The sequence below is a fragment of the Scomber scombrus genome, chromosome 12 (assembly GCF_963691925.1).
Source record: "Scomber scombrus chromosome 12, fScoSco1.1, whole genome shotgun sequence".
NCBI classification, from domain to species: domain Eukaryota; kingdom Metazoa; phylum Chordata; class Actinopteri; order Scombriformes; family Scombridae; genus Scomber; species Scomber scombrus.
The window spans coordinates 15,326,083-15,340,875 of NC_084981.1; the positions used below are offsets into that span (position 1 = coordinate 15,326,083).

The 14,793-nt window shown below is 39.6% G+C and overlaps 2 protein-coding genes across 3 annotated transcripts; one reads left to right on the top strand and one right to left on the bottom strand.

The window, feature by feature from the left end:
- Nucleotides 1-1,810: 1,810 nt before the first annotated feature.
- On the bottom strand, nt 1,811-4,873 carry ftr14l (finTRIM family, member 14-like). Its single transcript, XM_062430905.1, has 7 exons — nt 4,475-4,873; nt 4,216-4,311; nt 3,855-4,088; nt 3,522-3,681; nt 3,275-3,388; nt 2,513-2,649; nt 1,811-2,194 (listed from the first exon to the last, which is right to left on the bottom strand). The coding sequence occupies exons 1-7, from the start codon at nt 4,871-4,873 to the stop codon at nt 1,811-1,813; spliced, it is 1,524 nt and encodes a 507-aa protein (XP_062286889.1).
- Nucleotides 4,874-7,949: 3,076 nt separating this feature from the next.
- Nucleotides 7,950-13,498, top strand: si:ch211-198a12.6 (uncharacterized protein LOC563253 homolog). 2 transcript variants are annotated; one of them, XM_062430736.1, is made up of 2 exons: nt 7,950-8,110; nt 10,733-13,498. In XM_062430736.1, exon 2 carries the CDS (start codon nt 10,854-10,856, stop codon nt 12,510-12,512), a length of 1,659 nt encoding a protein of 552 aa, XP_062286720.1. In that variant the 5' UTR covers nt 7,950-8,110; nt 10,733-10,853; the 3' UTR covers nt 12,513-13,498. The 2 variants fall into 2 exon arrangements, with proteins under 2 accessions (XP_062286720.1, XP_062286721.1); XM_062430737.1 differs by lacking the exon at nt 7,950-8,110 and adding an exon at nt 8,225-9,353.
- The last annotated feature ends 1,295 nt before the right edge of the window (nt 13,499-14,793 follow it).

Below are 14,793 nucleotides of genomic sequence, written 5' to 3' on the forward strand. Positions count from 1 at the left end.
AAACAAATAAGACTAGTTTTGAGGAAAGTCTGTAAAAATGTGTCTTAAAACAGGATTTATAAGCAACCCCTAACCAAGCTGTTTCCTAGCAACGCAATTCAACTTAAACAGTGCATACACATAATACATACGTCTACATGTCTATATCTATATGTCTGGTTTTCCCAGCCACTAACAGAACTTGCTTTTCATAGAGAGCAAAAATGAAACAATCACAGAAGAAAAACACAGGAACAACAAAAACAAAAGACCGGTTAAAAGACGTTATAGAAAGAAATTGACTAATATAGAATCCAAAAGGTAAAACAAATGAAACTATTAAAATATACTTAAAAGCAGCACAACAGAGCTGTAAACAAATAGGAATAGTTGTGATGTGACAAGGCAAGTCTATAAAAATATATGTCTTAAGACAGGTTCTAAAAGCAGAAACAATGTCAGCAGATTGAATACTGACCATAAGACTGTCGCAAAGCTGAGGTGCCAGATCTTTCTTTGACTCTGACCTGGACTTGTTCAACATCTGGCAGGCCTAACCGAGCAGATCTAAGAGTCCTTTTTGGACAGTAAGCAGTTAAGAGTTCACTGATGTACTCTGGTGTCTGGACATGTAAATGTGTAAGTCATGAGTAAGATTATGGGATGGATTTTAATTTAGATTGGTAACCAGTGCAAAGGCGCTAAAACTCTTAACTTTGCCTTATATGAAAATACTACCAGTGTGCATAAATCAAACAACCAAGCACCACTATTTTTAGGTGGCTTTTTCTCCCAGTGGATGACGATGGATGACTTTCTACTCTCAGACTTAAGACAGATGACTCAGTCAGTAAACAAGTACCTCTGTAGTGAAATTTGAAACCACCCTTTAACAGACTGGGGAGCTGAATGTGAGTATCTGATTGAGAAGAAGTAAATTCGTTCAAATAAAACGTGTTTCTGTTGCCCCCTGGAGGTCTAATTTTGAATGTCTCCTTGTGAACACTGGGAATAGCCTATGTTGGCTACTGTATATGCCCAAATGAATGTTATATTTTCACTGCAACTTAAATGCATTCATAAACGAAAACATTGTTTTAATATGATATGGCATTATAAGTTATTTCAAATCACTGATCAAAACTTTATCTTCTATTTATATTTTTAACAGGTGGATCATTTAGATTTTTCAATTCAAGCAAACAAACTCAAAACCATTAAGAAGGGGCCGGTATTTGATGTTTTTTTTGTTTTTTTGTTTTTGTGGAAATGTCCAGGTTTTTCTTTTAAATTTTAATGGAGCTGAGTAGGAAAATACAAAACAATAATATAATATAAATGACAGAATTACACATTTGTGCAAATGTGCAACTTCACTTTTTAACTATGGCGGCAGCTGTCTCAGCACTCAGAGTCCAAGACAAATTTCCCTTCGGGGACAATAAAGTATATATCTATCATCTATCTATCATCTATAAAAATTATTCCAGCTCCAGTAATGTTGACATGTGTTTATAACAGGATCAGAGACAGCTGTCTTAAGTAAATCCATACAAACTTTGATTTTATTTGACAAACAATATTTACAATAAATACCCAAAAAATGTAAATACAATTGAGAGTAACATGTTTACCATGACAGAGAAAGAAACATAATAATCAGTTATTGTATATATTTCCTACTTAACTGACTTTATTTTATCATCTTCTGACTAGATTTCCCCCAAAAAAATCAACAATCAAAAAAGAACAAATAAATAGGATATCAGCAATGTTGAGAATATTGATTACAGTAAATGAGATCCTATTTACCAGGCCCATGGCAACTCTCCTACAGTCTTATACTAGTACCAAACCCCCACATACTGAATGCAGGGTAGACAGGCTCTTTAAATGTAGTCTGGACTCTGTGCAGAAGCTGCATGCCATCAGACAGGCTATAAAATGCAAGTGTCCCTGCTGCGTGATCCAGGTAGACACCGATGCGGGATGATCTTGGAGCTGGTATGTCTTTGCTCTTGTTGTTGTGCACAAAAGAGAATTTGGACTCGGAGCAGTAGAGGCTCCAGGACTTGTCATTCCAGCCCAGGCTGCACTCGTTACTGTTTCCTTTACGGTGGATGCCCCTGTAGGTAACACCCACATCTATCTCTGTCCCCTTCCAGTCCACCTCCCAGTAGCAACGAGTCCCACTCACTCTCTCCCTGCACAACACCTAAAATAATATGGAAAGCCCCAATGTTGATTTATGCATGATTAATAACAGTTGAGAGTCTACATAACAACATCTGAAGATAAATCTCTTACATTAATCATGAGCACAGCCTTAAAGAAAAAAGTTGAACTTGAACCATTTCACTGAAGGGAGATTTAACACACAGGTTATCTGACAGTAAACACTCTTTTAAATCTTGAAACAAATGCTGTCTTCATATTCATCATTTAGGCTTTCAGTCACAGCAATGGAAAGATTTCCCTTCATGCCTCTTTTCAAACAAACTAAGATCTTGACAGTTAGTAAGGAAGTGCTCACCTGCTGCCAGTGGTCGAATCTGTCTGGGTGATCTGGGTAATGCTTAGGATCATTCTTCATCGTAGCTGTTCGATTACCCTCAGAGAGGTGGAGGTTGGGGTGGACACTGTTGACATCCAGAATCAACTGGGAAGAGTCTGAACAATGCAGGAAGATATAATTATTAATCTTCTTTGTCCTGTTATTTAAACTCTGTTTTCTAATTTCATGTTGTCATGTGTTTTAGTAGTTGTCTCTGTTGAGATTAGATGTCCCTTTTTTACTACACAAGCTTAAATTAGTCTTTTTTTCTGATTATGAGTGTCACAGTTAAACAGGTCTATTTTTGCTTCCTCGTGTTGCATATTATGTTTGGGAATGAGACAAATATCCCATTAAAACTTTCCCATACAGCAGCACAATGAACGCTTTCCACTGGTTGGAGCAAAAGAAGGAACACCTGTGTTTGTTCAAATTATCGTGAACTGTAAGTTTGCTTTGCTTGAAGAACAGGCTTGCAGAACCAAACCTGTTCTGCAAGTCACGTACCTTATGTAAAACTAGTTTCAGTTGTTTCATCACAAGGTGTAATCATCCCATTGTTTGGGATGGAGATGTTCTCATATATATATATGACACCATGACTAGCACTTTTTCAAATCTGGAGAATAAAAAAATATACTTCACTAGCTAGGATGAAAGTGGGATTTGAAATAGCTGGCAATGTTTCACACTATGTCCTAGGCACATTTCTGTTCTGAAAAGAGAAAGCCAATGACTTACATTTCATGAAATCTTCTCTTGTCTTTGGCTCTTCTGTTGTCCTTGGCTCTTCTTTCAAAATTGATTCCCTCCTTGTCTTTGTGTCATCCTCTTGTGTGATGTAGACTTCCTTCACTATGAAGAGATGGACAAAGAACACACAGCAGAGTAAGCTTTATACAACAACTAAAATACACAAGCACTAGAAAGGAAGCCCCTCTGAGGAGAAACATCAAATGCTACTTGAGATGAAGAGAAATGTGTCAACCTGCTCCTGAGATTTTGCTGAGTTCTGTTTTGCTGATTTCCTCCACTTGTAATTTCAATGTAGCAATGGCTCTCTTGGTAGCATCAAAAGAGTAATACGGAGCGACACTGACGTTGTTGAGGTCTTCATATCCTGAGGGGCCTGACAGAGACTGCCAACTCTGATAAACAAAATAAGAAAGGGGAAGCTAGAGATTAGAAGAGACACTCTATCCAATACACTACAAAAGGAATGTTTTTTTTCAGAAACTTTAAGACTGAATCTTGCACATTTTAGACTGAGCCCTGCCCAAAATTGGTCTCTCCACTTTTTTTGTCATGCTGTCAGGCTCACCTGGAGAAAGTGTATGTGATCATCAGTGTGTGAGAGCTTCTCCAGGTCAGCGTGTCTCTTCCTCAGAAGAGTGATCTCTTCCTCTAAACGGTCAAGCAGTATCTCGCCACGTGTCACTGTGGTCCTCTCATGTGAGCGTATCATCTCCTTGACTTCATTGTACTTCCTCTCTATGGAAAGCAGAAGCTCAGTGAAGATCCGCTCATTCTCCTCTAGGACTGTTTGGGCAGAGTGCTGATGAGATATATAAGAAAGAGAAGTGAGAGTTTGCTAACTATGGATGGAAACTGATAGAAAATTCACATTCTTTTGTGGACAGAATAATGGCGGTGTGGCTTGAGTTAGACAACATTATACCTACTTTAACTGATTCCACAGCTTGTCGGAGATCCTGCCACTTTTTAACTCTCTGGTCGATCCTGTACTGAGATTTGTGCAGTGTGGTACCAAGGTGTTTCTGTAGAGGGAATGACATTAAATCAACCGTCCTTAGTGAATGACAACATCTTCATGTAATCCCTGTACAATAAATAACATTTCAAAAAACATTGAGTATCTGCTGTATTTGATAGATATTGTTTTCACCAAAAACAAAGATTGACATTGTTTTCACTACTCACTTGTTTCTCAGTCCTCTCTGTCCCAGCTGGGACGATGTCATGGTGTTTGTGCTCATCCATCATGCACAGAACACACACTGATGTCTGATCAGTGCGACAAAAAGCCTCCAGCAACTTGTCATGCTGTGCACAGAGCTTCTCTCTCATCTGACCCGTGGCTTTGACCAGTTTGTGCTTCATCAGGGCTGGATAGTCATAGTGGGACTGGAGGTGAGTCTCACAGTAAGATGCCAGGCACACCAAGCAAGACTTCTCAGCCTTCTGCTTGTTTGATGTGCAGAAGTCACACAGGACATCTCCGTTCTTGGCCTGCGTCCTGGACTGGCTATGACTGGTGGAGCGACGAGTCCTCTCAGTGTTGTTGTATCTGTCTAAATCCAGAGTGCTGGGGTGGGACATTTTTTTTCTTGGATGTAAAATAGATGACCAGTAGATATGAGAAAAAATAAATAAAACTCAAAGGTGATTTAGCTCAGCAGCAAAAAGTTAACCTCTTTTAAAAAAAAGTGTGTTGAGTATCCACAGAGAGAGAGTTAACTCCTGATGTTGACAGCGTCAGTGAAACTGTGTGACTGACGCTGTGTGACAAAATGTTAGCTATGTGGTTTACTCTCATGGTAAAACCAGTATTCCTGGTTGGGTGTTGAATAGTCAGGGAACAGGTGGCTCTACAAATGTGCTGCCTGAAACAAAGAGAGCTAAAACAAAGGAGACAGAAACTTGAAGATACCGTTTTACCAAATATCAAACCACAAAACACACATTTGGTTGTTTGTTTAGGGTGTATGACATTTGCTCATATTTCCATAGATAGATAGATAGATCTATAGAAGATAGATAGGTAGAAATGTATAAATTAAAAAGTTGGTACAAATAAATTATCACTGAACCTGAACAAAACTAAATGTATGTTATTTGGACATCGTAAAATGAATGAAGATGTTCAAGTAGAAATAATAATAATAGTAATAATGTTGTAATAGAAAGAGTTTATGAAAACAATTTTTTGGGTGTTTTAATAGACCACAAGTTCTGCTGGAAGGCCCACATTAAGTATCTGTGTTCTAAGATGGCAAAGAGCATTGGAGTGCTGAGTAAATGTAGACACATCTTGAATCAAGCAACACTACACTCTCTGTACTGTGCACTCATATTACCATATCTGATCTATTGTGTTGAAATCTGGGGTAATACTTACAAGAGTACCTTACAAAGGATATGCAAATTGAAAAAAAGAGCAGTAAGGATAATAAATCATGCTGGGTATCTTGATCATACGAATCCTCTATTTTTTAAATTACAGACCTTGAAATTTATGGACTTAGTGAAAGTGAAAGCAATAATAATGTTTAAAGCAAGAAATAATGCACTGCCTGAAAACATACAAAAAATGTTTCAAGATAGAGAAGGTAAATACCATCTAAGAGGAAAACTCAATTTTAAACAACCTTGTGTACGTACTGCTCTTAAAAGCATGTGTATATCAGTCTGTGGGGTAACATTGTGGAATGGTCTTGAAGAAGAAATCAAACAAAGCACTAGCTCTATACAGTTTAAAAACAGATACAAGAAAACTATTTTTGACAAATATAAAAAATAAGGACCTCTAAACAACTCTATTTTCTGTATGTATTTCTTCTATTATATTTCTGTTCTTTATATGAAACAATATGTATAATACAAATATAGCTAACTGCAATCACGGCTGGGTTATGGATCATTGAATACTTTACTTTGGTGGTATATGGGGAGTGAGGTTAGGATATTGTAGGAGGCTAGTTTAAGTATGCCTTGATTTTTATTAATTGTTTTGTTGTATTTATTTATTATTTTGTCATTATTTTGTATTTTATTTTTTTGTTGTATTTTATTTTATGATGTTGTGAAGAAGGGACAGGACTAAATAAGCTTTCTGCTTCCTCCTGTTCCCTCGATAGATAGATAGATAGATAGATAGATGGATAGATAGATAGATAGATAGATAGATAGATAGATAGATAGATAGATAGATAGATAGATAGATAGATAGATAGATAGATAGATAGATAGATAGATAGATAGATAGATACTGGCAATGCGAGAACAGCATCATCTTGTGGGACTAATACATTACTACATGAAATACACACCCCTCTGCATTGTACACTAATATACTGTATATAAAATATGTATGTGACCCTCATCAAATTTAACTATACATTTGAAAATAATTTAATGCACAGGACTGTTGATATTTCTTCTCAAATCCATAATTGCAGCACATTCCAAGGATAAAATTGTATATTTCTATATATAAATTGTTATATTTCTAGATTCAGAAACACTTACAAACAGCATAGTCTACATTTTGCCAATCATTGCATAATAGCTTTTAAGGATTAGTATTGCTGGTTCTACTCTGCATTAAACACTTTGGTTGGTTGGTTGCTGTAAATAAATGAGAAAAGACGGTGTTGTGCAAGGGGCAATACAACTGAAGTTAAAGAAAGAACACAAGTGAAGACATATAATGAATGTCAGGAGGGTTATTTGAGAATAATGTGAATTACATGCTATGGCCTTCACAGACACAAGATCTGTATTGTTCAGTTGTTTAACCAATCTCCTCTTGATACTTTATAGAAATATAGGAGAAACATTACAGAGCCAGTCTGTACTTTAGGCACTATACTTTCGTTTTAAGTAGTCGGTTCAAACACAGCCATCTTCAAGACATCCACCTCATTGCTCTTTTGCTTTGAGAAGTTTGCTCCTGCAACATCACTTTCTCAGGACTTCTATACTTGTATACTGCCTAATAAACCAATATTTCAGCATTTTACGCAGATTTGACTCAATACTAATATTTTTTTGTCTTTATAACTTTGAGCCCAGGGTTCACAAATTCAGAAAATGCTTTTTATCAAAGGAAGTGATTCAATATGACTCTTCGTTGGTAGTTAGCAGTTTGTTGTGGATTTTATTGCATTATTTTCCTCTGCCTGCAATTTTTCCCAATTATCATCATTTTAATGCAAATTTCAAAGAATGTTTGGCTGCAATGATCACACAAAAAAATTGTGTGAGTTTCATACTGGACAAGGCTCCTAGTTGTGATGTCACAAATCCTGCTCGTCGGGCGACTCCTTATAATGGCACTTTTAACAAGCACAGATAAACTTTCCACGTTCAGCAGATGAACATGAAAAAGCCTTCTAGTGTCAAACTCTGCACATACATCATATGGCAACGCGAAACTCAAACATTAAAACTGCATGAACAATTTAAAAAAAAAAATCACATTCTGAGTGAAGGGACGACTTTAAAGACGTTCAAAAAATGTATTTTAATCACCTGCTGTTCGTGCTGTGTGAATGCCTCCGAAATTGTAGGGGGCGGTAGTGGTTTCCCCGCCGCGTTGAAGTGACAATGATTGCTTTCGCTAAAGTGCGTCGGTGGTCCAACGTTGGCGCCAGATGAGCTGTGGCGCCAGCTACACACACAGAGGCAGAAAGAGAGAGAGGAAGACACACACAGCAGTTTGACGAGGCTCACAACAGCTTGCAAAGCCCCTCACAACCCGGAGTTTGAAGCATATAAACGACTCTCTTTCTTTTTTCTTCCCTTCAGCAAACAAAAACTAAAAAGGAAAGAAAGGTGGGTGGTTGCGGTTTTGCAAGAATTTATGCATTTACTACTGGTATGATTGTTACTCCTGATGGGTTATTTTCTTCATCGTTTAAATTCAACTTACTCCAGCGTGAATAGTAGCAGCGTTGAAGCAGAGGGATGCCTCTGTTTAGTTGGATATAATCTTAGTTATGTGTAATAATGGGTCCAGTAATGGGCTATCTCCAGTTGTGATAATACCCTAACTTTGTAATGGAAAAATACAGGCCTGGACTCGCATTGGTAGCAACATGATGTTCAAGCACGGCAGCACATTATATATCACGAGGAACTGTTTCAACTTTTATCCGCATCCAGATTTGTATTGTTGAGACGTGATATGTGCAGAATTAGACTATTGTATTAACGGTGCAGATAAGTTTAATCATCTTTTGCATGCGAATTAACATGGTCGGATGGGCGGCTGAGCAAAGCTTCCGCTCCAGTGTTTAACGATGTGCTGGCTTGTCCTGAAGCGGAGACAGACACACAGAGAGGAGGCTGTAGCCGTGTTAGCAAACAGGATTAGCTGAGTGGTTAGCTTGGCATCATGGCTATGTAGCTTCGTCTCTGCTGGATAGCTGCTAACATCAGCAAGGCCGCCATCAGAGTCGTGTGTGTGTATGTGTGCGGTTTGCTGGGTGCAGCCGCATAGAGGAAGGCTTCATGTTCTTCTAGCTATCAAAAGCAGACATTTAATAACCTCACCGAGAGCTTTCTGCTGGGTTAATGTAACACATACTGAATCTACAGGAATGACTTGAGTCTTACATGGATTCTAATGCGAGTAAAGGGTACTCTTTCCCGGGCTTTTCGCGCAGCATTCATCGCCCTCACGGTTAGCCATCTTTGTTTCAGCTAGCCAACTCCTGGTGACCGTGTGCTAACCTACATTAGCTTACGACGTCGTCCTCACTGATACCGCATCTTATATGATGCATTTAACCGATCTTTGTAATACAATATTTGCAGTTGGAAACGCTTTAAAACGTTATATTTTATGCCTACCCCGAGATGGCTCTTAATTCAATGTGTTTTTGAAGGGCGGAAGCTAACGTGGCTAACGTTAGCTAGCGGCAGCCATCTTAGGCGAGCATGTAATCTTAGCTAGCTGGAAGTGCTGGTGTGGCACAACAAGATGGCCTGTTAATACTCGCACAAGGAGAGTTTCCGCGTCGGTGGTTGTGTCATAAATTGCACAAAATTACTTGACTCGATTCCTCTTTTTAATGTAAGTATTTCGCTGTTGTTTTTGCATTGATTACAATTACTCCCGTGTTGGTTTTTGCTAAGAAGCTAGTTAGCTCGCTAAACGGTGAACACATTAGCAGCTAACACAATGCTGTTTTGTCGTTAACCAGTCCCCCCCTCGACTATAGCCAGCTAACTAGCAGCTATGAAGGCTATTTGTAGCTGTTACGGACGGCTAGCAACCAGACAGTTGAGTGTTTAATAACAAAACATCACTGGTTTAAGTCTCTGTACCCTTCAAAGTTGCACTTTAAACAACGATCAACGTGCTGCGCAGATGAGCGCACTATGCAGGCCAGCCGGGCTTTGTCTTGAGGATTAAGTTAAGAGTTGGGGAGCTTGATCATGATGTGGTCCACTTTGATTGTATCAATTGTGTTAGCTAGTGTAGTGTAGCTCGTCTTAAGCGCTAACTTGGCTAGCAAAGTGGTCATTTAGCTTGCTGTGTGCATTTGCAAATCGGTTATGAGGCTTGTAATTGTGGACAATATATTATCTTAACTTAGCAGGCATTATGAGCGCGTAACCTATATACATATATCATTCATATGTGTAATCATAATGCAGCAGACATGTGTTTTAGGTCAAATGAACGCAGTCTATTGGATATGCAGTAGTACAGTATACATACGCGTATCTACTGTTAATGACGTCCTTTTTTTTTGCACACAGATGATAACCTCTTAATCAAATATAACGTTACAACCGACCCATTAGTACAGTTGTCACCAGCCAGATGTTGTTTTGGCCGAGGGGTTAGATATAGGTCCTGGGCAAGTAGGGCTCCTTCTCGTGGGGAGTCAGTGGCAAACTTAAGGGTTTCTCACCAGAATGGCCTTTAATCCAATCTAAGTTGTAATGTCTTATAATAATGATCATAATCATAATAACATTATTTTTGTCTGCCAGGTGGAATTTGTTTCCAAAGCTGTTTGTTCTACCTTTCCTCTTGTCACTTGCAGTCAACACATGTGAACTTGGCAAGTTTTGGACACCATGTGTGACAGATGTTTATGAAAACAACCTACTAACCTGTGAAGCATGCAAGGAAACTGACATTATCTCTCACTCACATTTGAATACATACAATAATGATATTGCACACAGTTGGAGAGACTATTGTACCCCACTGTGGGCCACTGAAAACTGCATCTCTACAGGCTGTTTACATTCATACAATTTGGTGTGTGTCGGCGATGTTACTGTCTGTAGGCCCCACTGTCAGATTGTCATTAATAGAATTGTAATGTGTCTGTTAACATCTGGTAAGGGACAACATATTCTAGTCTGTATGTGTTAAATTAAAAGAAAATCAGTAATGGCACTCTATTAATTGTTCTTTGTTTTCCTTTTTTGCAGGACTGCTCACTGACAAGAACACCAGCGCTGCGCTAAACAAAACCGAGCTCTATAAACCCGATTCCCTTTTGAGTCATCGTCCGGCAGGAAAACGGAGGTCGTGGGGCTGGAGTGTGTTCTCATGGCCGAGTCAGAGACTGAATGTGACACACCCGGCCTTGACACACTTGGGTCGGAGTGTGTCATAGCCCACAGCCATGTCGACCTTCACTATGGAGCAGAAACTGAGATCATGACAGAAGAAAAACGTGGATTAGAGCTTGAGATCCATGGCTCAGACTTAAAGATCCAAGGACTGGGGACAGAGCTCGGAGCTGTAGCCTGTGTGGATGCAATTGTGGCTGAGACAGACCATGATTACATTAAAGTGGAACATGGTGAGATGCATTGTTTCACAGCAGCAGAGATCAAGACGTCGGGAAATGAAGCTCTGCTGGGAGAGGTGCTGCTTAAAGCCGAAAGCGAGCATGTGGTTAAAGTGGAGTCTGACCATGGTGGAGAGTTGACAGTGGAGTCTGAGAATGGTGTCATCATACATGAAGCCCATGGCCTGCAGTGCAACGAGTGTGGGGAGATTTTTGGCAGCATAGCGGATCTTCACCAACACTTTGAGATCCATAAGGACCTCAACCCTTACATCTGTGTCCACTGTGGTGAGAGCTTTGCAGTGGAGGCTAGCCTCAAGCAGCACATGAAGATTCACATGAAAGAAAAGCCTTATGTTCCCCCAGGAGTTGAGATCATGGGCAAAGATGTTATTGATGCCTTCAGCCTCAAGTCTCATCAGATGATCCATTTACCAGACAAACCCCACAGATGCTCAGAGTGTGGTAAGAGCTTTGCAGCTGCAATCACCCTCAGAGAACACATGAAGATGCATTCAGAGGACAAGCCCTATAAGTGCACCCAGTGTAGGAAGAGCTTTGTCCGCAGAAGGCATCTGAAAAAGCACCAAGAGGTCCATGCACGTGAGAAGCCATATACATGCGGCCAGTGTGGCAAAGGCTTTGCTACAACTTCCAACCTGAAGCAGCATCAGAAGACCCACGCTACAGTTGTGCTCGGGGACAAACCCCACCGGTGCACACAGTGTGGAAAGTGTTTTGCAGCTGCAGCCACTTTGAGGGAGCACCAGAGGATTCACTCGGGGGAGAAGCCGTACAAATGTAACATGTGCAGGAAGAGCTTTGTCCGCAAGCGCCATCTGAAGAAGCACCAGCAAGTCCATGCCGGCGGGAAGCCCTACACCTGCAGACATTGCAACAAGGGCTTTAATCACTCTTCTTCTCTCTCTCGCCACCACAAGACCCACCTGCAGAACCCAGTGTTTTCTCCCCCTCAGCCTGGAAAAACCTTGTCCTACGGCACTCCCCCGAAGCAGAGGGTACACCAGCAGGGAGACAAGCCCTACATGTGCCACCACTGTGACAAGGGCTTCAATCATTCCTCTTCCCTGTCCAGACACCAAAGAGTCCACTCAGAGGGAAAGAGTTACACCTGCGCCCACTGTGGCAAAAGATTCAATCACTCCTCGTCCCTTGCAAGGCATCAGAGAGTTCACTTGGAGAACAAACAGCAACAACAGCAGCAGCCACAACCACCGCAGCCACAACCGCAGCAGTATAGCACCATGCCCTCAGGGAAGGGATTCCCCAACAACGCCTTCCCAAAACAGCGCATACTGTCAGTGGAAAAACCATACAGGTGCACTCAGTGTGGAAAAGGCTTTAACCATTCATCTTCCCTCTCTAGACATCATAGAATCCATGTAGATCAGTGAGCCCCCTCTCCCACCCTCACATGCTGTCCCATGCAAGCGCACACATCCCTGCTCCCCCGTTTCTGTTATAACAATGTTCCCATCATTGATATCACCACACCACAGGAAACACCAGGCCAACTTCTATAGACAAAAGTGGTCAGATCAGCACATTGCTATGTTGAAGTGGAGCAGTTAAGAATAAATGGACAGAAACAAGTCTTCAAAAGGAAAAGGCTTGGCCCGAAGGACTGAGTAACCTATAATTCAGAGCTGAACCCGGGACTTGTTCTCGGTTTGAAGAGGGTATAATACTAGCTTCTGAAGGAATTCTTGTTTGTGATTGTGCTCCACTTGCTCCAGGACCTCTTTTTGAACACTTTTAAAAGAAAAAAATGTGATTTGAAGATCTACATGATAAATTGTTACCTGGGGAAAATATGCTTCACCTTCTGGTTAGTCTTTTTGATACAAGAATTCAGTTATTATACCTTCAGGTGGGCACATGCGCTTTTCAGCTGCAACTTTATCCAAGGCTACCAACACAATTGGTGAACAAGAACTGTTGTCTCAATTTAAATAGTTATCTTTTTCACCCACATAATCCATGTGAAGCAAATGACAAAAATCCAATGTAAATATTTACTGATTTCATTTATATATATATATGTATAGGTGACTAGTGTGGCTGTCCCGAAAGATTACATTTTTGATAGTAAGAGCCACTTTGTCTCCACTTTTTTTCCTTTATGACTTTAATTTGTTATAAATGTTGGAGATAAACATGTTGCAGGTGTTTCATGAATTTGGGCTCCATCAGACACGAGCCATGTTGTATATTTATGAGGTTGTTTTCTTGTATGTCTACGATAAGTTAGCACTGCTGCATTAGACTGTACAGAGAGCAATACTGGCTGACACCCTGATTCTATTATGGCATGCTATTTAGCCATAAGAAAATGCATAATAGAAAATAAAAATCTACTGGGTAGCATATTACAACATGACCTGTGTCCTAATTATTTACTGTGCGGTTTCCTCTGTACCCCAGCACCAAATGTACATGAAATGCAACACCTCACTTTGTTTATTTCTTTGGAGACTAATTCAATTACCTGTGTATAGAATATAGGTAACTTGTTCACGTTGATCTGCAAACTATCACAATTTGATCTAAAAGGTTTTGCATACTAAAAATCAAAAAGACTACACGAGAAAATCTCACTTTTACAGGACTTTAAGATTTTTTTCCGAAATTCCAATGGATTGTGCTCTATTTACTGTTCTGTGTATAATATCTTTTACAAACTGATGTATTTTTTTAGATATGGCTTGGGTTATATGAAAGGGAACGAGAGATATACAGTTTTTATGGGAGTGAACATTATGGTGAGCGATACTTTCTTTTCCTTTTTATTTGGATAACAATTGTGCTTCAAACTGTAGCATAGGTTTCTTCCTTGTGTTAGATAGGTGCCTTATTGCATGCTATGTAGAAATGTATGCTGAGCTGTTATTTGAGAAAAAAAGTTAGGGTTTTCAGGAGTCTTTTGTTCTTATTCATACTAACTTACCCTACATTTTAATTTGATGTCACTGATACCTATTGCTTTTTTGCTTTCATGTATATTACCACGTGTTTACACTGTTACGACCATATTGTCTTTTTTTCTTTTCCTCCATTCATTTTTGTTAATAACCTCATTGTAGAGAGAAAAAGTGTAAATGATCCATATAGGCTTCTCTTAAAGGGCAAATCCTGTAACACCTCTTCCCAATTTCTGAGTGGCACATATATGGATAAATAAAGGTTGTTGACTCTCTTGTGGTGTTCAATCAATGGAGTATTGATATGACTTTGGAGAAAAGTTTTCAGTCAATCTTTACTGATTAAACTACCCATAATTAAGGTCATAATAGCACAAAGCTGTTGCTATGATACTCACCAAGCAAGCCAATAGGTTACTCTGGTCCTTGCACTTCTCAAAAAATCCACATGGTGTCACTCTTTACAAAGTCTTTAAAGCCCAAATGTAGTTGCATCAATCCACTGAGGTGATTCCCAGATGTGCGACAGGTATTAATGTTTGAGTCTTTTACATACATTTTTTATAGGAGTCTTATCCTTCTTACGGCTGCAACATCTGATTCTTAAAGTGTGATCTCACTAACATTGAAAGTCTACTGAAATCTATCAGGGGTAGATAAACTCTTGGGAATGACCTGAGAACTGCAAAGGAAAACATGTCAGGAAACTTCCCGCCTTACTACTCTTACACTACACTGGTTTACATTCCTTCAC